Raw genomic sequence first — 22048 nt, 5'->3', positions numbered from 1 at the left:
TATTTCGAGCTGGCTATGTAGGATTATTGACTTTTCAACCATATGCGGGTGAGGCGAGTGAAAATTGAAGAGTCAACAGTAGACTATAGCCGAGCTTTGCGGTTCGCTAAACGTACATCATGTGAGAATATAAAAGCAAAGAAGTCCTCTTCTGACACCTGTACTTTCTTTTAAGAATTTCAGTCAGCTAAGTCCATTCACGTGGCATTCGCTCCTTTCCTCAGATTTTTAACATGTTTTGATTAGACACGAAGAAAAAGGAATGTCCCATCTTTTTAAGGTAAAAAGATAAACAGACACTTTTATAATTAACACATGACTAATTAAAACACATAGTTAACAATCATCCTCTTCCCCCGCCTGTCTGCCTAACTAAAGCGACCAAACTTATCAAATTTTAATTTAATTTTAATTTAAATTCACTAGTTGTATGCCAACGTTTTTGACTCGTTCCTTCCTATATCATAATCATGCGGGAAGCGGAGGGAGGTAGCTGCCGTTAATCCATCATCATCATCATCTCCCTAAACTCTTCCTCAGAGAATATTTCCAATGCTGCCTCTTCATTTTCTTTAATAGTCTGTCCTTTTTCTCCATTGCTCTTGTCTTTCTCTTCTTGAATTTCTCTCTTCTTTCCTTTTTCTCCTTCTTCTTGCTCCATTTTGTAATCTGATAATGGGAAATTGACCTTTGCTTTATCTCCACGAAATCTAATAGCCGCCCTGTCATAAGCCCTGGCAGCAGCCTCCGCCGTATCGAACGTCCCCAGCCATACCCTAACCGCCCGTTTCGGGTCTCGAATCTCCGCCACCCATTTCCCCCATGGCCTCTGCCGTACTCGCCTGTAACGCTTCCTGTTTGCTGGGACTCTGGCTGGTTGTTGTCGGCGTCCGCTTGGCGGGAAAATGCCGTCGAAATACTCATTACAGTTTATGAAAGGACACGTGTCGCTAAAAGAAAACCCATTGTTGGTCCCACTACTTGAAGTTAACACTGACGTGGTAGGTTGTCCACCGTTTATTACGTGCATGAGGGTGGAGACCATTATTTGATGCTCGTGGTCACAAGTGAGGTGGTTTCTCTTGTAACTTTCCATGACGTAAAGGGTGTTTTGGGAAATTAAGAGTTAAGTTGCAACGACGGATTCCTTTATGAACGAGCGGAAAAAAGGAGGAAATGCTTTATATAGGGAGGGAATTGACAGCTGTGAGTTACTCACACGCTGAATTGAGGTACGTAAGACACTTTCCTTGAGTTTTTTCTTTTTTTGAAGGATTTGGGTTAGCAGGAGTCCACTCGATGCCACCGTCATCTTCATACACGCGCCTTTTAAGCGGCTTTGCAAAATAAAATGTACTGTGGCTCACCGTGAGTTTGACAGCGCAGCATCGGCTGTAAATTCCAAAATCCAAAAACTACTATCTTTTCTATCCAGAAACTCCAAGAATCACCGAGTGATTGATTCACTTAATTAAAATTCGTTTTTTTTATCGAGAGATTTTGAGTTTAAATTTTATTAATAATTGTTAGTTAAAATATTTTATTAAATATGATATATTTTATTTTATTTTAAAAAATTAAATAATTTATTTATCTCAATTTTTTTTCTAAAAAAAAGAACTCCAAGAATCTAATCAAATATGTCGAGTGTCATCATCCATAGCGGAGCTGCCACCAACAGTGATCGCATCCAACATTGGATTACGAATGGCCTTCCTTCATGGGTTTGGTACTTTGATGCATGCTGCTGGCGCTTGATGTATCCCAAGCCACTTGGAATGGAAGTTGAGAAGGATTAGTTTGATTCCGTATTATTCCAACTATCCCTTTCATTTTTTTTCTTCATCTCTTCTTCTCCCGGCCAAAACCATCCCGTGTGAAAATGAAGACTCTTCATCTTTTTCTCTTCCACCGGCTACTTTCTCTCTAGTTATCTGGATAACTGTAAGTAATCCATTTGCTTTCTTTTTTCCAGGCTGTTTTTGTGTCTACCGCATCAGCATCACTTCTTACTTTTTGTATTCAACCGTCATTTCATATCAAGGGTCGTTTTGACTTGCTAGTTTCAGAAAGAAATTGTGGGTTGGTTGACCCCAACATTATTCTCCACTTACTCGAAGAAGGTCGACTGTTGGTTAACAGCTCGAGCGATATTTCTTAGCTCTCCATTGGCTGCCATTTTTTTCACATAGACCTCTGTGGATCACCTCAGACACCTCTTCCGATCGTGCACATTCATTTACGCTTCAGACAGCTGCTTTCTGGAGCGGCTACCACTAGTTGATTTGGAGCTCAGTGGATCACCTTCGACATGCGTGGTCACATGACGTTGTCTACTCGCCTTGACATTCATTTACTTGTTAGCACACTTCAGAGGACTGCTAATTCTGATGTTAATCTCCAACTAGACTAAAACCAGGGACTTTCCTTAGTAGTCTTCCTTCCATGATAGACCTAACTGTATTGGCATCTTCCCACTTCCCAGCTGCTGCATAGATATTGTGAAGCATCACATAGGATTCTGAATTTTGTGGGTACATTTTAAAGAGCATCTGACAAATTCTCTCTCCAAGTTCAACATTCCCGTAGATTTTACAAGCACCCAACAAGGATTCAAGCATGCCTATAGAAGGTTTAAATGGAAGTCTATTAACTATATCATAAGCTTCATGCAAGTGACCGGTTCGCCCAAGAAGGTCAACCATACAAGCATAATGCTCTGTTCTTGGAGATACCCCGTCTTCAACCATAGAGTTGAAAACCCTATGGCCTTTCTCAACTAAACCAGCATGGCTACAAGCTGATAAAAGACTTGAATAAGTAATGGCATCAGGGCTCACCCCTGAAATTCGCATCCTCGAAAAAAGTTCGAGGGCATCTATAGCATCTCCATGCAATCTGTATCCATTAATCATCACACTCCAAGAGACAGCATCCCTTTCATGCATGTAGTTAAACAGCAATCTAGCAACCACAATGTTTCCACATCTTGCATATAGATCTATAAGGGCATTAGTAACTAACACATCTTTGTCAAAGCCCTTGCGTATCACATAGGCCATCACAGAATCTGCTAGATTTAGGCTATTTACTAGAATACATGAGGAGATTAAACTTAAAACTGTTATATTGTCGGGTTCCAAACTTAACTGGAGCAATTCACGAAAAACAGCAACTGCTCTTTCGGCATTTTTTGTATCAACATGCACGGATATGATAGCATTCCACAAAGAAATATCTCCTTTTTTCCCCATATGAAAAACAAGGAGGCACAAATTTATGTTACCAAATCTAGCATACATGAAGATAAGAGACGTAAGAACAGTGGTTTCTTCTATTATTCCTGTTCTGAGTGCAAAAGCATGGATGGACTTACCCTGTGGCAGCGTGCAGCATATGGGCAATAAGTTTAGCAAACTAACTTGATTTGGTCTCTGATCCTCCTTTATCATTGAACCAAACAAGACTAAAACGTTGTTTGATAAGTTGTAATGCCGGAAGCCCGTCATTAATGAATTCCAAGAAACTACACTTCTTTCAGGCATGACATCAAACAATGAAAATCCAGCATCAAGCTCCCCGCAGTCACAATACATGCTAATTAGTGCATTTGTCAAAGAGACATCAGACTCACACCCAGCTTTGATAGCATAACCATGAAGTATTGTTCCTTGGCTGAAATTTTCACTCTCAGTGTAAGAAGAAAGGATACTTAGCAAAGTTACAGAATCCAACTTCTCTCCCTCTTTCTGCATCTGGTGAAAAATCATATTCGCCTTCTCCTTTTGTCCACTGTGTACATACCCAGATATCAATGTATTCCATGATACAGTATTTTTAGTCGCCATTCTTTCAAATAGCTTAAAACAAGTGGAGAGTAGACAACAATCAGAGTAAAATGCCAGTAGTGCGTTTGAAACATTAATATTTGTTTCAAAACTTCTTCTAACTACAAATGCATGTGCTGATTCACCCAGTATAATGTCACCTTGGTTGGAGCAGGCAGAAAGCATGCTAACAATTGAGACTGCATCGGGGCTGAACCCTTCCAATTGCATTCCACGAAATGCAACCAAACTTTCATCCCATAGCCCATTACTTACATAACGAGAAATCATAACATTCCATGACAGCAGCGTTTTGTTAGGCATCTGATTAAACAAAAATACAGCTAAACTTATGTACCCAAGCTTAGCATACATTGACACCAGAGCTGTCAACACAGAAACCTGATTTCCTAACCCATATTTAATAACACAACCATGGAGTGATACGCCATACCAAATATTAAAATAGTTCTCACATGAGGGAATTATAGACACAAAAGTGACTGAATTAGGCTGCACATCAGCTCGAAGCATTTCCCGAAACATCTCAAAACCTTCCAAAAACTTCTCGTTCTGTGTATAACCATTGATCATAGCATTCCAAACAGAAACATTCCTTTCCACAGCAAAGTCAAACAATTGTCTAGCACTAGATAAATCCACTTCACTTTTATACATCGAAATAAAAGCAGGCACCAAAAAATCATTCAAGAAATATCCACATTTAATAGCAAAACCATGAAGAGATTTACCAATACCAAAATACCTCCACCGACTACATACCGGAATTATACTTGCCAAAGTACTAACATTAGGCTTTATGTCCACTCCCTGAATTTCCCTGACAACCCCTAATGCTTCTTTATCAAGTCCATTAAAACAGTAACCAGAAACCAAAGCATTCCATGAAACCAAGTCTGGTTCAGAAATTCCATCAATCAGTTTCCGCGCAATCCCTATCTGGGCATTTTTCGCATAAAAATCAATAATAGAAGTCATTATAACAACATTTCTTTCATACCCTCTTCTCAAAACAAAGCCATGAATCTGTCTTCCAATCCCAGAAGCACCTAGAGCTGAGGAAGCCTTAATCACGAAAGGAAATGTAAATTTATCGGATGGGCAATTCAGGACCCGGCATTTTAGATAAACAGATAAAACATCTTCAGATAAACCAAGACTAGAAAGACCCTTTAACATTAAGTTTTGTAAGAACAACTTTGGGTTTTGAATCTGGTAAAATGTGGAGAGAGCTAAATTTGGAGCACCCAGATTAAAGCAAGATTTGAGAAATTGTTCTAGCAGTAAGTTGTTTTTAATGAGACCGTGTACGATGAGAAGGGATTTAAGCGGCTTTAAGCGTTTGATGCATTGATTGTATTTTAAAAGATGTAAGAAACTTGAAGAGGAACGACATGGAAGATTTAAAACCATGGTGGGCCTTACTGAGTGATTTATGTTTGGAACTATGGCTTTCCCCCCAATAGCAATGCTCATCCTCAGGAGTTCAGAATTCAGACAAGCCTTCGCTACATTTATAAGGTTTTTTTTTTCCTTTTTTGGCGTTAGAAAAAAGCTTGAATTTTGAATATGTAAAATAAAAAAATATCATATTACATTTCCTATCATCATAGAAATACAAAAAATTAAGAATTTAAATATTTTATGGAATAATTTTATTTAATTTATTCTAAATATAAAATATTTTAATTTTAATTTTAATATATTTTATTATTCAATTAATTTTTAAATTAACCAAATTAAATTAAATCTTTAAGATTTAATAAATTCGATTCGATTAATCAAAATAAAATAACATAATTCATTTAATTCAATTTTGAGTTCAAAATTAACATTAACTAAACCAATCAGAAGAATGGTTTCCTGCCATTTAATGGCGATGTTGAAGCAAATTAAGGCAGATCAATTGCAATAACCAGGATGGATAGTGGTATCAGATTAGATACTGCGATAGAATATCATATAATCATCACTGGCCAAATAAAGCCAACAAAATACTAATTCAAATTACTTAATATAATAGAGATCAGCTACATGTTTAAAAGTTATGGTTAAACATTCAATCCAGTACATAGATCATGCAAAACATTTTTTTTTTTTTGGTTTATTTGTACAACTATTCTGCAGCTACAGCATGACTGCAATTAATCTCCCCCTTCAGCAGTAAGTGGAACTTCTAATAGCCGTAAGTAGTTCTCTTCATTATCCTCATGAACTCATCGCTACTTACCTCACCATCACCTGCATTCAGAGTTGACATTGATTAACATGCTTGCTTGAACATAGATGAGATTTGACAAATAAAGAAAAAAAGGCTGGTAATAATTTTATGCGCAATTGTCACAGGTGAATCTATGTTCTTTTCATGTAGCACAAAACTAACATCAAAACAAAATTAAAAAGATTTTGTAAGATCGAAATTATCAGGAGATATCCAAATATTGTTCAAGAAAGTAAATGTGAATGGCATCAAGATATACTATCACCTGGAACAAAACAGAAAAGTAAAACATCATATAGTACTGTATCAAGATTCAAGAAGAAAGGTTAGCTTACGATCTCGATCTGCTTCTTCAATCATGTCTTGAATCTCTTTGTCGGAGAAGTGTTCACCAAGCTCCTTTGCAATGCGTTTAATGTCTTGGGCAGATATCTTTCCCTGAATTCAAATGAAGGAAGAATCAATCTTCCACAAACAGCTAATAACATCAATTCTAAATAAACAGAAAACAGATCTTTACATTGTTATCTTGATCAATGATTTGGAATGCTTTCATAAGCTCTTCTTTAGTGTCCCTCTCCCCAATCTTGGCAGTCATCATGTACACAAATTCATCAAAATCAATGGCACCACTGCCATCCTTGTCCACATCAGCAATCATTTGATTGATTTGCTGTTGTGACACAGCAGATCAAAACATAAGGATTACAAGAAAATCAACTTAATACACAATCTATTACAGGATAACAACAGGATAGCAAACATTTCAACAAGTATCCTCTGTTAAGAAAATTACCTCTTCTGTCATTTCGAAACCAAGAGCCCTGTAAAGCTAAAACTTTTAGTTCCAATGTGTTGACATCAACCAAAAACACTGTTAACAAACATGAAACATGAAACACAAATACTCATACCTCATGGCAACATTCAGCTCTTTGGCATCAATGGTACCTGGCCAGAAAATTCAAACTATGATTGAGTAATATGCCAACCACATGTATCATAGATAACCCGCGTATTAAAAAGTCAGTCCATACCTGAGCCATCAGTGTCAAATAGCTCAAAGGCTTCCCTAATCTCTTGCCTCTTCTGTTGGCTTAATCCATGGTGACGTCCCCTCGGCTTGTCCTTCCTCGATGCCCCTCTATAAAGACTAGCCTGATCGAGTGATCAAACATTCATAAAAGACATAAACGAGAAAATTCTAGTTCTACAGAATATCAGTGAGCCATAAATAAACAAACCAAAGAAAATATTATATAGCCACAATTGCTTCAATTTCCTGAGGCAGTACTGAAAAAGTTTTTATTTCCATTTCCTGCTAATGTCACCACATATCTCATCCATTTTATTTTATCATAAAACCCCAAATTTCACATTTAATCCCAAATTAAATCTACCAACGGTAGGCGGTAACCTAAAAGGCGAATCCTATTCAAAGTAAAGAGGAACACGAAGATAAAGAAAATATCAAAAACCTAATCTTTAATAATAATAATGATGATGATGATGATGATGATGATGATAAAGAAGAAAGAACTGGATCTAGAGCGTAATACGAAGAACATACCATTGTTAATTCAGATAAGATCGAAACGCGTTCGAGAAAAATCCTCAACCTCAGAGAAAAGGAATTGAAAGGCCGATTTGAAGATTTAATTTAAAAAAAGGAAAAAAGAGTAATATAAAAATACCATCTTTTGCACGGTTGTTTGATCTTTGTTGACTGTATAAAAATGGGACTAAATGGGCCATGAGTAGGCCCATTCTTAACTAGACTTATCTACTAATTATGGGCTTAAATGGCTTGTTTGTTCTTTGCTTTTGTTATTCTCTTGATCAAGCATGATGATGCAAATGGATGCTTTGAAGATGTTTTTGTTTTCACTCTTATTTGGAAATTGAAAATAAAATTATGTTTGGTAGTTTGTTTTTATTTTAAAAATAAAAAATTGAAAACAAAATTTTATAAATGGTTGGGAGTGAAAAAACAACGTTGATTTTATAAAATCTAAATTTGTTAAATATTATATTTTAAAAATAATTGCTTGAATTAATTAAATTAAACTTTGATTCAAATCAGATCATTTTTATTACTTAAATAAATAAACTATTTTTGAACTAAGTAGACAAGTTATTTAAGTTATTTTCCATAAAAGAGAGAGAGAAATAGGTAGAACATGCCATGTTCGTATATACCGATGAATATGGTTACCGTACAACAATGAGCTTACATTTAGCATTCATCCCTCGTATGCCTCCCTCATCACCCCTATTATGCGGTTTGCTATGTCAGGCCCGAACAACCTTGGAAAGCTTGAGCCAATATCAATCTCAATGGTCTTGCTCTTAATCAATCCATCCCTCTTTTCCAAATATGCCTTTTCTGCCTCATCCACATTTCTTTGACCACAAGCACATTGATCCAACCATATACCTAGTGCTTCTTTTGCCACAGGATCCACATGATGCTTTACAATCTCCTCCATGCGTCCTGGTTCAGCTCCATCTGTGTTGACACGGATCATGATTGATGTGGGAGAAGTGATACATCGAATGTAAAGAGCTGAAGAGTAGTAGGGTCGAACTTCCGGGAGTTTCTCAAGCGTTTGCCTAAGCGAGTCCAACCGAGTGTTTTCATAGAAAGTCTGAAGGTACTCTGGGTATAGGACTAGGTCCTTTCGAGGGGTCAAATCCAGAATCAGAATGAGCGATGTAGGGCTACTCTGTATGAGCTCAATAAGGAAATGTGGTGCATCTGTGGAAGCATTCACATATGCTGAAAGGCTTGTTATGTTCAGTGCTCCCCCTGTTGGCAGCTCACAGTGTAACCAACTTCCTAGTATGAAATCAACCTGTAACATCCAAACATTCAGAATCCCGGAAAAGGAATATTAAACAATACGTTTTAGATCAGGCTCATTGTCAAAATCCAATAAAACCGAAAACGTAACTACACAATTAATGTCCTTTACAACACGACTTTAATTACCAGATACCTAGTTTGTCATCTGCAACCTTTATTCACAGCTAATTTCATCTAAAATAAAACAAAATTATTACCAAAGACACAACACTTAGAAGCATAATGGAAATCTTCCAAGTTACCAAAAAGGATATCAGCTGACCAATCGCAGATTTAGCAACAATGGCAGTATTATACTGCTACTGCAGTGTCACTGGAGATTAGGAACTTACACACCTTCACAATTTAAGCTGAACAGTACCTTCTCATGAATGATGAATCTTAAGAGGAAAGAGAGTGCAGAGTTCAAACAAATTGGTATTACAAACGTTTTAACAGCCTCCAGCCAGGCATTTAGAAAGAGATACCTAGGCCCTGGCCAAGACGACAGCCAACAGTTCAAATACGAAACAACACAGATTGCTGTTTTGATTCCAGGATTCAATTTTACGAACCATACAGGATATCCCTAGATCAACATCATCTCTACCTTTCTGCGTCAACAAACAACTTGGGGAAATTTAAGCCTCTAAAAACAGATGGTTGGGGCCTGGGAATATCACTTGAAGCATTCTTACAGAGAAGAGCTATCTAAAATTTCAACCAGAACACAAGCAGGGTGCAGCATATACACACACAGAGGTTAGAAGTGGGAAGAGCATAAACACAAACAAAAGCACTTCCGAATTAATTTGATATATCAATAGGATCTTCATAAAATGAAATAGGCTAAGCTGACAACCATTAGATTAAATTGAATTATATGAGGAAATTTTGCAAGGTAAAACCCAATGGCTGTAAGTCAGGCTTAGAATCTGCAATTTGCTGCAAATTAGCATCCTGAACTGAAAGTCTAGGATTAGCTATTTGCTGGCGGTAATCCTCAAGCCTCATGCCAGACCAGTCTGAGACTAACAATACTCTGTCCAATACACAACTATAAGCCATTATGCAACATTTGCATCGAAAACCATTTCATTCATTATACTAGTGAATAATAATGTATATAACACAAATTATTTTACCTATTCTTTATTATTCTCCTGATTTGACTTACAGCGATTGCAGAAAGCTTTGAACATGTCTTATGAGTTATGACCAATAAACCAATTCACATTAGATATAAATAAAATTTTTGCTTTCAGTTTCTGGGGTGTACAAATTGGAATATCCTAAATTCCTAATCACTAGAATCAACAGCAAAACGTTCTATATCAAAAGCTCCAGCACGTTGAACCCTTCCCCTCTCCTTTGTACCAAAAAAAAAAATTTGCATAAACTGGGCCACTTGAGTCTAAAAGTTTTAAGCATGGACCGACAATTAATCAACAATTCAACATGCTACCTTTGCAATAGCAACTAGAGAAGTAGTTAATCATTAAAGAGATAGATTTTCCTTTCAACTGCATGTCAATTTGGGCCAATCATTCTTATACAGAATCATTTTTTTCTTCTATAACAGAGTTTACTAGAGAAGTTGTCAACAAGGAAGAAATTGATCAAGTCTAGAGTAGGAATGGTCAACTTTAAAGAATTCAAGACTACCCCAGACACCAAATTGAAAAAAAATGAAATAAAAAAGTTAAGAAAGGAAGCTATACCTGGGAAGAGCTATGACCTGATCTGATATGAAGTGAGCCCTGGGAGGTTCCACTTTGGTTGTAGTAATATTGTACATCAGGAGGTAGGGTGCATGGTTTGAGCTGAGACTGGAGTCGATTCTCCACCGTTGATACGAGATCAATCATTAAGTTCCTATGTGGGGCAGTGACAAATGGGAAATCCATGAATTTTCTGGGAGTGTTGTCCATGGGAGATGATGCTGGTAAAGAGGATGCAAAAATTTGAGGCCTGGGTGAAGGTGAACTGAAAGAAGAGAGAAGGCAAAGAGAAGAAGAAGAAAATGAAAGGGAGGGAAGTGGTGAGTTTAGAAAGTGACGGAAGACGACAGCCATTAGTCCGTAGCAAAACTTGGTGGCAATACAAATATTTGTCTGATCTTTTCATGGATGGTTGCGGCCGTTGCATTGAATTGGAAGTAATAAAAAGGAATATTCCGTTGCCGGGACTTGAACCCAGGTCTTTCGGGTGAGAGCCGAATATCCTAACCAACTAGACTACAACGGACTCATGTGTAAAATTCTCTACAAGAAGATAATGAGTAATTATGTTTTGATGACAAGAATGAATTATTCAAGTTTTTTTGATCCAATCCCTTTCCTAATGAAAACATCAAGATCAACATCATGGCTGGCATTTGAAATCTACAAGCAACAAAAGGCAAAAACAAAATGTGAACGTATAAAAATGCTTTGATCTTGCTAACTTATCCAATCACTTCAGTCAAAATATTATACCTACCTTTGAAATCTGTACGCAACCAAATTTTGCAGATTAATAAATATCTTTTTCAAGAGAAAATTGATCTTTTGTACACTTCTGGGACCAACTCAATCTTTCGTAGTCATAGAATTATAAGAGCTAATAATGAAATTATAAGCTTCCGGGTTTTTGAGCAGAGTGTAGAATTATGTGGCAGAAGCTTCCACCCTTTCTAAACTTCATACCATGGTCGGTCAGTCACCCATTAATATTTTTTTAACTTAAGGTTAACGTGAATCGAATTTTGATCGTTAAGATTAAAAATTTAATATTTTATTAACAAATTATATGATTATTTATATGGTACTCCATCGTTTCAATCTTACTCTCTAAATAAAGTAAAAAGAACATGCATCCAACACTCGAAACAAATACTTGACTAGATAAAAAATTATTTATTCATTATTTTATTTTATTTATGATTCCATATGAATGTTCAAATTATTGACTGGTAAAACAAGCAAACATTGGAGTGATAAATCATAATTTATGTGTTCTTAACAAAAACATTTTTATACAAATTAATGATGAATAATGTGCAAAGTTAACTAATATGTTCACCTGACCTAACTTTTTGCTTTTCCTATTTTCTTCATGTTATAATAATATAGTAACATGTGAGCCAATAAAATTAAACCTCAAAATAAAATAATAATAATAATAACAATCTAATCTTCAAAGGAGACATTTTACAAATGTGTAATTTTGCAACATTGAAGATGGGAGGAGGAAGGCAAAGACCCATTTGCCTTTGATCTTTGCCTCCCACAATTGCTGACTAATTGACAAAGCCATCGTTATTACTACATTTTATATACAAAAGAAAACCTTACTTATTCCTAATTATTGAAAGCAACTAGCATGGAAGTTTCTTGCTATCGTGTCGACCGTTGATTGGTCAGTTGCAAACCTTGCCGCTCTTTACTGCCAAAGGCACGTCGCGAAAATCTACGGTCTTCATCTCCTTAGCGCGTGGCCCATCGTACACGATTTTCTCCTCGCGGGCCCTCTTTTTTTCCGCGCCTTTCAACCAAACCCCAAACAGTTTCAAACTTCGGCTACCTTCTTCTACGCTTTTTTCATCATCATCATCTTCATAAGCACCGAAGCTACGGCCACGATCATCGCCATCATGGGTGGACCCACAGCTTCCTTGCCGCATGATGCGATCGATCTGATCGGGCCCTACCCTCACGCATTCAGTTAAAAACGCGACCAGTTTGTCGCATTGCTTCTTCGCCTGGGCCAGCTCCGAGCTCAACTTCTCGTTATCTTTTTTCAGTTTCTCGTTCTTATCTGATAAATCGGCTAACTGATTCATATCCTCTGGCTTAATTTCCACCGACCCCGGATTCTTCGAGTCCGGTGATGACGTGGAAGTGGACCCTAGGTCCTCTCCAGAGTTAGTCGGGGAGGTAGTTCCACCACCAGATGTTTTCCCATTCTCCGGAGTATTAGCCAATGATGATGTCACCGTCTTTCGACGACGGATTTCGGACAACAGCTCTTTTTGCCCTCGCTTGAAGTTCTCGTTCGCGAATTCCCATTTGTCGGAAACAACTTTTCGAAATCCCTGTCGGAAAACAGTAAAAAAAATCACCGAGACGTAACTGTTAAAGGAACTTTCATTTTAATCTTCCGTACTATTACAGAAAAGTAAAAAGACGGTCATATCCCTCACCTAAAATTAGTTGATAGAAAATAATTGGTAAAACTTATTTTTAGAAGAAAAATTCTTAAAATTTGAGTTTTTTTTTTAAATCAAAAATTGAGTTGGTGAAAGGTTCATTAATATCTTTAATTAGCTCACCAATCCCCATCAATTATCATAACCCCAAGCTATTATGAGAATCATTCAATCTATTAATAATTTTTAAAACTATCCAATAAAATTTCCTTCCTTTTAATAGAAAGAAATCTTAAGACAATTAATCATCCATCTTTTTACTTCACCAAAAAATTTGAGAAAAAGACAGTTTACCATATAAATACTACAACTATACTATTAATTTATAAATTTTATATATTATTAACGAATCATATGATATTATTGAAATAAATATAAATTTTAAAAATAAATACATAAAAATTTAATTTTAAAAAAATTTATTATGAAATTGATATCATATGATCACTAACGTCATATAAAATTTATATATTGATAATATATTAAATATAAACTCTTAATATGCTTATTATTTATTTAGATTTAGAACAAAAAAAATTTGTATACACTCATGTAAAATATTATAAGTTTTACAAATTTTGGTATTTTTACTTAAATTTTAAAATAATAAATACAAATACACAAATGTAACACTTTCTTGCATATAACACTATATTATAATTCAAAATACGATAACTTACGTAAGTGTTGAGCTGCCGAACGAAGCTAGAAAAGTTGTTGTGCTTGAAATAATTGGGTAGCAAATCCTTAGCAAAATCAGCAGTTTTCCAAACGATAAAGGACGTTCCCTTTTCATTCCATGAAATCACATCGTCGGTGATCGGATTATCCACCAGCTGGTACGTTTTCGTCAAGAACGGAGCCGGAACTGACCTTTGCGCCATTTCTGTTTCTTCTTTTACCCGCTCCGACTCACCAAACCCTTCCCCAGAATACGTAAAAACGAAAGAAAATCTAACAAAGAATTATTATCACAAGAGAAACAAAAGTAGAACAAACGGCGTTAAAGATGTTGAGGGTACGTTGTGTTTAGACAGAACAACTAAAGAGAAGAAGAGCGGTCAAGAATTCCCAACCCCAGCAATAGAACCCAGAGAGGAAGAAGTGAGAGTGAAGAAGGTTGTCACAGCGTTTGCTTGTATCAGTTTCCATGAGTTAACAGGACGAACTCCCTGGTTTTTGGAATCTAAACAAGACCATAACTTTCTGACCAGTGGTCCTGAATGAGAAAATTAACAAAGACTACTTATAAAGGGAGGACGAGGATCAAGATGAAAACCAAAAGAAAACGATACTGTTGGGTTCTAGAAATTTTGAGAAACAAGTCCCTTAAATTAAAGCAAAAAGCAGCCCCTCCAGGCCTCCACTAGTGTCAATCTTTCCAAAAGCAAAAAAAAAAAAACAAGATGAGAGAGAAGAAAACATCAAAACAATAATCTTTTTCTCTTCCTCGAGGAAAATGATGAGAGAGAGAGAGAGATTTTTCTAATGAGAAAAACGAAGGTGGTGGGCGTGTCCTTGGTCGTTTCCCGAAGGAAGCTTCTATTAAATAGAATTTCTAAAGAGTTGATTTGAGGGAGGAGAGGGGGGTTTATATGAACGCGTGCTTTCCACCGTTTCCACCTTTTCCAAGCCGAAGAAGCTTGGGGAAGCCTTTACTTAAGTAGTGGTAATATTATTTTTTCCTCAGCCCCCCACCTAACGGGTAACACCCCATAATCACTGATTGCTTCCTTTCATCACCATTATTATCATTAGCAGTAGCACTCTTTATATATATTCTGTTTAAATTTTGGGCTACTTTTAATCTTACAACCTAATTGATTAATATATGTCTTAATTGAATTTTTATTTCGAAACATTGATACTCCTATTGCTATTGGAGTTTTAATTTGTCCCGTATAGTTTTTTTATAAAAAAAAAATCATGAATAAAAAAAATTATAAGTGTTAAATTTTATATTTATTAAATGTTGCTTGTATAAATTAAATAATTTTTTTTTAATTGATAGTGCAATATGAGCTATACTAAAATTGAATCCTTCAAAAATCCTTTAACATAAATGAAAAAAAAAAACCTATTAAATATAATATGGGAGGGTTCATGTTTATTAATTTAAGAAACAAAGAATTACGTAATATTTGAACAAAAATAGAAAAAATGTAAGCAAAAAATGAACCGAAAAATGAGAAAGGAATACCAAATACGAAAGGTAAAAATTTATAATGAGTGAATAGCCCAGCTCTTGTGTCTATGATGAAGTATAAATGTATCTTGACTAAGTAATTGATGTTAGGCACACATAAAATATTCTAGAAGGGAGCATTTTATCTATAACTTTTTTATTATAATTATTCAATTACATTAATGAATTGTATAGAGATCCATCACTTTTAAATGTAGATTTCATAAAATTTTTTTATGAATTTTTCATAATTCTGAATTATAATTGGTTAATTGTATTATAATAATTATAGGTAATATGCTCTTATATTAAAAATGTAAACTAATTTTACGGCATTTCAAATGCTTGGTTTATGAAATTATGTGGAAATTCAAAACTTTAAACAGTATATAGAGACCATTAATCTATGATTATTGAGTATATAAAGTAATTAGCTAGCTTTATGTTTTGATAAAATTAAAGGAAGAAAGACTTTTCATGAGAAATAAAAAAATTTTCGTACATTTAAATTATTTTAAAAACTTTAAAAAAAAATTGTCTTAATTTGACTAAAAAAATGATAAAAATTAACACATGTTTTAAATGATTTTATTGTTGTAAAATATTAAATTCTTAATTTTAAAGACAAAAATTTAATTATTAACTATCTCAAATACTAAAAATGAGGAAAAAAATAGAGACAACAATGCCATAACAAGATCTAATCTGTGAGTAAGTAGTATACTACATAATTTTTTCTGACAAAAACGAGAGTAAAATTTTGTATCAGTTAAATGGTGTTTTACCAGTTTCTGAGGAAATTCTTGGTCTAGTTTTTCGACCAAACTGCCTCTTTTCTTAGTCTAGGCGGCTGACCACCTGGGTTAGGTTAGGCAATTCAGAGACCAAACATTTATATGAGAGCTAGGATTCCACAATGCGACGTAGTTGAATTTATTATATCAATAAATAAATTTAAATATAAATTTTTTTATAAAATTTTTTAATTATAATTATAATAATTTTTATTATTATTTTCGATTTTAGCATGAATCTTACATTTCTTCTTTTCGCGACAATTTTGTCGTGTTCAAAAGGCTTGTGATTAAACCCATAATTATTTGGAGAAAAAAAAAACAGTAATATTAGGGCTTTATAAACAGTGAAAATGAATTCGTGATTTTAAAACAGTTTTTCAAAACATCATGGCTGCGAGACGACTGTACCATGACTAGTTCACAGGCCAAAACATACTGACAGATATTGGCTTTCGTTTCCACTTACTAAGTTCTGAGATGTTCTGTTGGATATCCATACGCTGTTTGATTGCGTAAAGGGGACGATCAATTCAAGTCCTTTCGAAACAACGTGATAGCACAAATGTTGGAATTTAATCACCGATCATATTGACTTTCTCATCCACTTCTCTTTTGTCTTTCTCATCTCTGCTTTCTTTTTTCTTTGTCAAACTCCGATTAAAGGTGGAAACGTTTTAAAAATTACCAGAAAGATATGTGGAATTTCATATCAAATATTACAAAACAAAAAAGAAATTATAAAATTATGTCATCGGATTTAGGCCCAAATGATTCCAACGGGAACAATTTTTTTTATTAAGCTGCTGTTTCTGATCAGTTCATACTTCAATTTATTCTAATTTTAATTTTATTATATAAAAAAATTAAATATATTGATAGCAAAATTTTTTAATTTCATAAGTAAAATTAAAATGATATTACATATTTTTTATATATTTAAAAAAATTAATATAAAAAATAAATAAAATATATGTTATTATTTTAATCTCATTTGTTAAATTAAAAAAATTTACTATCAGACTATCAAATAGTTTTTCATTAAAAAAATCATAGATACAATTTTGATGTATATATATATAGTAAAGTTTGAGAAATTTTACTAATTCCAAGATTTTATATGGTTATAAGGAATTTTACTCTAGCTAGTTCTTTTTATTTTTGATAAATGACTTTGAAATTCAAAATTTAGTTGATTTCATGCTTAATTTAATTAATTTATATGGAAATTAAAAAAAATAACGTCCAAAAAGTTTTTTTTTTTTAATTCTGTAATTTCTTTTATATAAAAAAAGTTCAGTGTAATTTAGATGATAAATTTAAATGTTAGCGGACGGCTTAATTGCATTAATGAACCGTTCAATATTCAACTTCTAAACTTTTAGTACATTTTTATCTTTCTTTGGTGCAAATAATTAGTAATAAATTTCCGTAACATGTTCCACAATGCTACCTTTACACCTGGACAAACATCAGGTCCCGAATTTGGAAAACAAAATTGGATGTATGCATGTTACTAGTCCTCTTCTTTTTGGAGAATTCTACGGCAAAGTTTGATGGCATGCGGTCATTTTCAACTTTCGCCATTGACAACCCCCGATTTAAGCAAGCATCAGAGCGATCAGAAGCATAAACAACCTTATTTTTGTCAGTAATATCACATAGATTTTTTTTCTCTCTTGCTTTGTCATAAGTTGACAATTGTCAAAGACGTAAGCGTAAAATAGAAATCAGTGGCATGGAATTTTCTCAGTCCAAGCTTCCAATGGTCGATAAAAATCAACCTAATCACATGGGGAATGATATTAGCCACCACCCAGTGGCGTAATCAATGGTTAGGTAATGATCAATCTAAGAGATCATTTGGATGAAAGGTAAGATTGGTTTTACTAAAATTAAAAATAATAATAATTATTATTATAATTGTGATTAAAAAAATTTGTATTAAATAAATTTTATTAAAATTAATATTTGAATTCAATTAATTATACGTTGAGTTTAATTGCATTGCATTAAAGATAAGGTGAAATTCAAACTCTTACTAAAAAAAATTTAATTAGAGTGAAAAAAGAATAAACCTATATAATATTCTTGTTTTTGAGTTTTTCTTTCTTTTTTTTTTTTTTTTTGATAGAATGTTGTTGTTCTTAGTTTTTCTGTGTTCGAGTAATCAATCATTTAATTAAAACTTAATTTTTATTAAGGTAATATTTTTTAATTTTTGGTAATTACGATTATGACATGTAAGTAAAATAATATCTAAAATTATAATGCGATTATGATTTTTTTATTGAATACCTCTATATAACATTTTCTTATGTTAATAAATATAAAATTGCCTTTTTTCTAACAAATTTCAATAAAAAAATTAAGGGTTTTTTGGGATCAAAGGTAGCGTACAACAGATTTTTTGAATTGTTATTTAGGATTTTGTAAAGAACTAGTGAAGCCGGTAAAAAAAAAAAAAAACATCTTTCTTATCAATAAGTATTCAATGGAATATTTCAAAAAAGGATTTTTTAAATACATTGTTCTTTTACATGAAAAAAATTATCTTAAAAAGCAATTAGATCCCAGCGAAATTACTTGAGAATACGTCTAATCTTATAATAAAAAATTTTATATTTAATGTAATATTAGTATATAAATTTTATATATTATCTATGAATCGGATGATGATATTTTATTAATGAGTACATATCAATAATTAAAATTAATATTTAAAAAAATTTTAATTATCATTTGATTTATTTCATTAATGAAGTATTATTATATGATTTATTAACAATATATAAAAATTTATACAATAACAATATATCAAATATAAATTTATAAAAAAAAAAAAAACGATAGAAAACTAAGGGCTTGACTTTATGCCTTAATTTTGTTTTCTTCTTTTCACTGTTTCTAAATGCTGTTTTCGGCTATTCTACTGAAATAAACAAAGGCTTTTGTTCTTATAAAGTCTATAGGTGGACCAATGTGACTGCGAAGATGTAGAATTTCTGTTTTATTTTTGTTTCTCTTCCACATATTCTTTTCTTTTCCTGTCTTCTTCCAGACATCGTATAGGAGTTTTCTAGGAAAGTAACAACCATACTTAGCCATACACGTCTTTGAACAATAGATATACAACACCTTTTCAAGAATGTTGGCAGGCCAGTGTTTGTTTAATCAATTTTTCTCACTAATAAAAAATAATGTTAATAATTTGCAGAATATATCCAAGACTTAATCTTCAAGCATAAATCTGTAGAAAATTTCCAAGATTCAGCATCAAAAACCGGACGGCAGATTGTTCCCACATGCATGGCGTCCTGTTTTTTATCCATTGAAATTGGTCTTTCACGGCACGAAAACAGGACGAAAACCAACATTGATTGACGTATCTATGAGCGATGAACTGGTCAGTATTAGCATTCAATTAAAAACAACTTTTTTTTTAGAAGGATTGATCAACAATAAACAATTCTCTGTTCAAACATTAAGTTAATTATCAATATCACCTATATTTAAAGCCAGGATATTTTTAAATCTAAAAAGTCAAATAATTTTTTTTCGTTAAATTATTAACAAATAATCAAAAATATTTTAAATTTTAAATTAAATTAACATATCATATTGATCTAATTTCATAAAATCACGTCAACTCCATCACCTCACTAATTTATTCAATAAATTCCTTTAAATATTAAGTTATCATCCCTAAAGTAAACGGTCAATATTAAAGTCAACTTGATTTGTTAGATCATCTAGGTCCTAAGGCTAGCTTTGAACACCATCTAGACATTTCACAAGCTTACTTTCTTATGCTTTCCTTACATTCTTTGCCTCATTATCCTCTTTTATCGATGTTTGACTTAAACATCGAAACACGAATACCAGGAGCTCTCTCAACTTTTGTTTTTAACCACTCTATTTCTCTCTTTTTTATTTCGCAATTTTACCTCAAGCAACTTCTTTCGGCACCAGCACTACCGTTCTTTTTCTCTTCTTGCACACAGCCTACATTTTGTCTGATTTGAAACTTCTTGAACCCCAGAATATTCTGACAGCATTGAAAAATGAACGTACTGATCATTATAAACGATCCTTTCGTTCAAAATATAAGGATATATTCCTTTTTGCAAGTCTTGATATTTGAATCGAATGCGAAAACCTCTCATCTGATTGATGTATAATGTATTTCTCTATCATGTTGAACAAGATTTTCCACTCAAATCTGCATAACTAGTCATCAGCTATCGGATATTGGAATGGTTCATGAAGCAAAGATGTGTACATGAACGTTACTCAAAAGCCAGTAGTACTGTTGAACCCACTAATTCATTGGGGTTTACTGTTTAGAAATTCAAAACAAAAGCCCTAAAACGGGCTTTCACTATTGGGTTTCATGATTGTGGACAAAATTATCGAGTCGTGGAAGCCCATTGGAACAGGAATTGAAATAAGGAGAGCACCCACCGCGTTCTCCGGTGGACCAATATGTCTGAAACTTTTCTTCATCCAATGAGAAACCATGACAGAGAAATTAATAGTGCTAAGCACTTGGTTGTTGTTGTTTACGTTGGATTGAGCTGTGAGCACTAATGCCATGTTTTGTCCTGAAGCACCCTTTTCTCACATCGATGCTTTGGATGTAGACCAGTCTTAGTGGGTGCCTCTTTGCTGCCAATATTGCACTCTTTCCCAGCTAAATCACACTTCTGGTGATTTATATAATTTTGGTGTACGTGGGGCATATATGTGGGGATTAATGCAAGCAAGGTAATGCATGAGTATAGTACTATGAGTAATGAGGCCATCGAAAGTTAGGGTCAAATTTGTCTTTGTCATTAGTGATTGTTTGGAAATCATGTTTACATATATCTCCAAAAACTATTCGTAAATACCAAAATGATATCAGATTCTAAATAATTTGGAGAAGAGTGATTCAAATTTTATTCTTTGAATTGAGAAAATCATGCAACGATCACTCGAGGAATACTCAAGAACAATCCAAATGGATTTTAAGTATTAACAGAGAGTAGTAATTCATTCTAGTTTTTCCAAATTATATAGAGTATTTAATTCATCCCCATACCAAATTAATTAACTAAGCCTTTCACGGGGACAAAGCCTGAAATTCCTTTTGCTATTAGTAGATATGCACCAATATCCAAATCAGGTTCTCAGTTTCTTTTGTTCCTGAAATTCGTTTCCCCATTAATGCATTCTGCTCATACCGCTAAAAATGGAATATATTTAGTGCTATTCAGATTTAGTCTAAAATCCTTAACTAATGCTAACAGGATCTTAATTATTCCTATGTCCCCTTTCCACACTACTTTCCCCTTTTGGCAAAGGACAAATCTCAGTTTCATTACCCACTTATCTACCCTGTCCTCTGATCTTGTGACTACCATCAACCAATAGCTATAACCATTTATCTATTCATATAAGGGAATCCACATCAAACTCTTTGGAATTTGGATTGAATTTTATCCAGAGCGAGGGTAGCTGCAGAGCAATTTTTTGAGTTGTCATGAAAATTTTCATAAATTTTGTAAAATTTCTTGAATCAGAGTTTAGGTGGGGTGGGGGGCGGGGGAGGGGGGAGGGAATCTATATCTCTCAGGCCTCAGTCTGGTTGATGATTGAGAACATGCAAAGCGCAAATTGACTGTCAAAAAAGTCTTAATTCTGTCTGGCATTAAGGAATAAGCATAAAACTTTTTTGCTTCAAAATGCCTTTCCTTTCAAGAAAGAAAATGATTTATTTGTCTGCCCATTAATTAAAGCAAGCTGTATTCCGTAAAGAAGGATTCTCCTCGAGAAAAGAAAATCCCTCATTCCAATTATTAAGACAGAGAAACACTTTTAAAGTTTAAAAAAAAAAAAAGAAGCTGCGAACATCTTTTGACCTTTTCTCACTTCATGGTTCAGACAGAAACTACGTACCTTAAACAACGTAAGACTGGGTAAAG

The 22048-nt window shown here is 33.8% G+C and overlaps 5 protein-coding genes and 1 non-coding gene across 6 annotated transcripts; all 6 read right to left on the bottom strand.

The window, feature by feature from the left end:
* Nucleotides 1-254: 254 nt before the first annotated feature.
* On the bottom strand, nucleotides 255-1220 carry LOC111299988 (ethylene-responsive transcription factor ERF110-like). The gene has a single exon (XM_022895545.2). It carries the CDS (start codon nucleotides 1094-1096, stop codon nucleotides 500-502), a length of 597 nt encoding a protein of 198 aa, XP_022751280.1. The 5' UTR covers nucleotides 1097-1220; the 3' UTR covers nucleotides 255-499.
* Nucleotides 1221-1538: 318 nt separating this feature from the next.
* Nucleotides 1539-5445, bottom strand: LOC111299987 (pentatricopeptide repeat-containing protein At5g39350-like). Its single transcript, XM_022895544.2, has one exon. It carries the CDS (start codon nucleotides 5322-5324, stop codon nucleotides 2394-2396), a length of 2931 nt encoding a protein of 976 aa, XP_022751279.2. The 5' UTR covers nucleotides 5325-5445; the 3' UTR covers nucleotides 1539-2393.
* A 384-nt stretch (nucleotides 5446-5829) lies between these two features.
* On the bottom strand, nucleotides 5830-7778 carry LOC111300746 (caltractin-like). Its single transcript, XM_022896365.2, has 7 exons — nucleotides 7640-7778; nucleotides 7107-7227; nucleotides 6984-7020; nucleotides 6866-6893; nucleotides 6590-6742; nucleotides 6405-6507; nucleotides 5830-6089 (listed from the first exon to the last, which is right to left on the bottom strand). Exons 1-7 carry the CDS (start codon nucleotides 7640-7642, stop codon nucleotides 6025-6027), a joined length of 510 nt encoding a protein of 169 aa, XP_022752100.1. The 5' UTR covers nucleotides 7643-7778; the 3' UTR covers nucleotides 5830-6024.
* Nucleotides 7779-8195: 417 nt separating this feature from the next.
* On the bottom strand, nucleotides 8196-11130 carry LOC111299984 (red chlorophyll catabolite reductase-like). Its single transcript, XM_022895540.2, has 2 exons — nucleotides 10636-11130; nucleotides 8196-8924 (listed from the first exon to the last, which is right to left on the bottom strand). The coding sequence occupies exons 1-2, from the start codon at nucleotides 10987-10989 to the stop codon at nucleotides 8313-8315; spliced, it is 966 nt and encodes a 321-aa protein (XP_022751275.2). The 5' UTR covers nucleotides 10990-11130; the 3' UTR covers nucleotides 8196-8312.
* Nucleotides 11089-11161, bottom strand: TRNAE-CUC (transfer RNA glutamic acid (anticodon CUC)). The gene has a single exon. It is a non-coding gene; the product is annotated as a tRNA-Glu (tRNA).
* An 873-nt stretch (nucleotides 11162-12034) lies between these two features.
* LOC111299985 (heat shock factor protein HSF24-like) lies at nucleotides 12035-14850 on the bottom strand. Its single transcript, XM_022895541.2, has 2 exons — nucleotides 13784-14850; nucleotides 12035-12989 (listed from the first exon to the last, which is right to left on the bottom strand). Exons 1-2 carry the CDS (start codon nucleotides 13985-13987, stop codon nucleotides 12315-12317), a joined length of 879 nt encoding a protein of 292 aa, XP_022751276.2. The 5' UTR covers nucleotides 13988-14850; the 3' UTR covers nucleotides 12035-12314.
* Between the last annotated feature and the right edge of the window lie 7198 nt (nucleotides 14851-22048).

Source organism: Durio zibethinus, chromosome 18 (genome assembly GCF_047325235.1).
Source record: "Durio zibethinus cultivar Kanyao isolate XHJ-2024 chromosome 18, ASM4732523v1, whole genome shotgun sequence".
NCBI lineage: Eukaryota > Viridiplantae > Streptophyta > Magnoliopsida > Malvales > Malvaceae > Durio > Durio zibethinus.
This window is presented reverse-complemented; position numbering and strand designations above follow the sequence as displayed.

Coding starts and splice junctions, on each gene's coding strand:
- LOC111299988 (XM_022895545.2), bottom strand. CDS start 1,096: ATGGAAAGTTACAAGAGAAACCACCTCACTTGTGACCACGAGCATCAA.
- LOC111299987 (XM_022895544.2), bottom strand. CDS start 5,324: ATGAGCATTGCTATTGGGGGGAAAGCCATAGTTCCAAACATAAATCAC.
- LOC111300746 (XM_022896365.2), bottom strand. Junction 7,021..7,106: donor ATTTGACACTGATGGCTCAG/GTATGGACTGAC, acceptor TTTTCTGGCCAG/GTACCATTGATGCCAAAGAG. Junction 6,894..6,983: donor GAGCTGAATGTTGCCATGAG/GTATGAGTATTT, acceptor TTAGCTTTACAG/GGCTCTTGGTTTCGAAATGA.
- LOC111299984 (XM_022895540.2), bottom strand. CDS start 10,989: ATGGCTGTCGTCTTCCGTCACTTTCTAAACTCACCACTTCCCTCCCTT. Junction 8,925..10,635: donor CAGGTCATAGCTCTTCCCAG/GTATAGCTTCCT, acceptor TGGATGTTACAG/GTTGATTTCATACTAGGAAG.
- LOC111299985 (XM_022895541.2), bottom strand. CDS start 13,987: ATGGCGCAAAGGTCAGTTCCGGCTCCGTTCTTGACGAAAACGTACCAG. Junction 12,990..13,783: donor TTCGGCAGCTCAACACTTAC/GTAAGTTATCGT, acceptor GTTTTCCGACAG/GGATTTCGAAAAGTTGTTTC.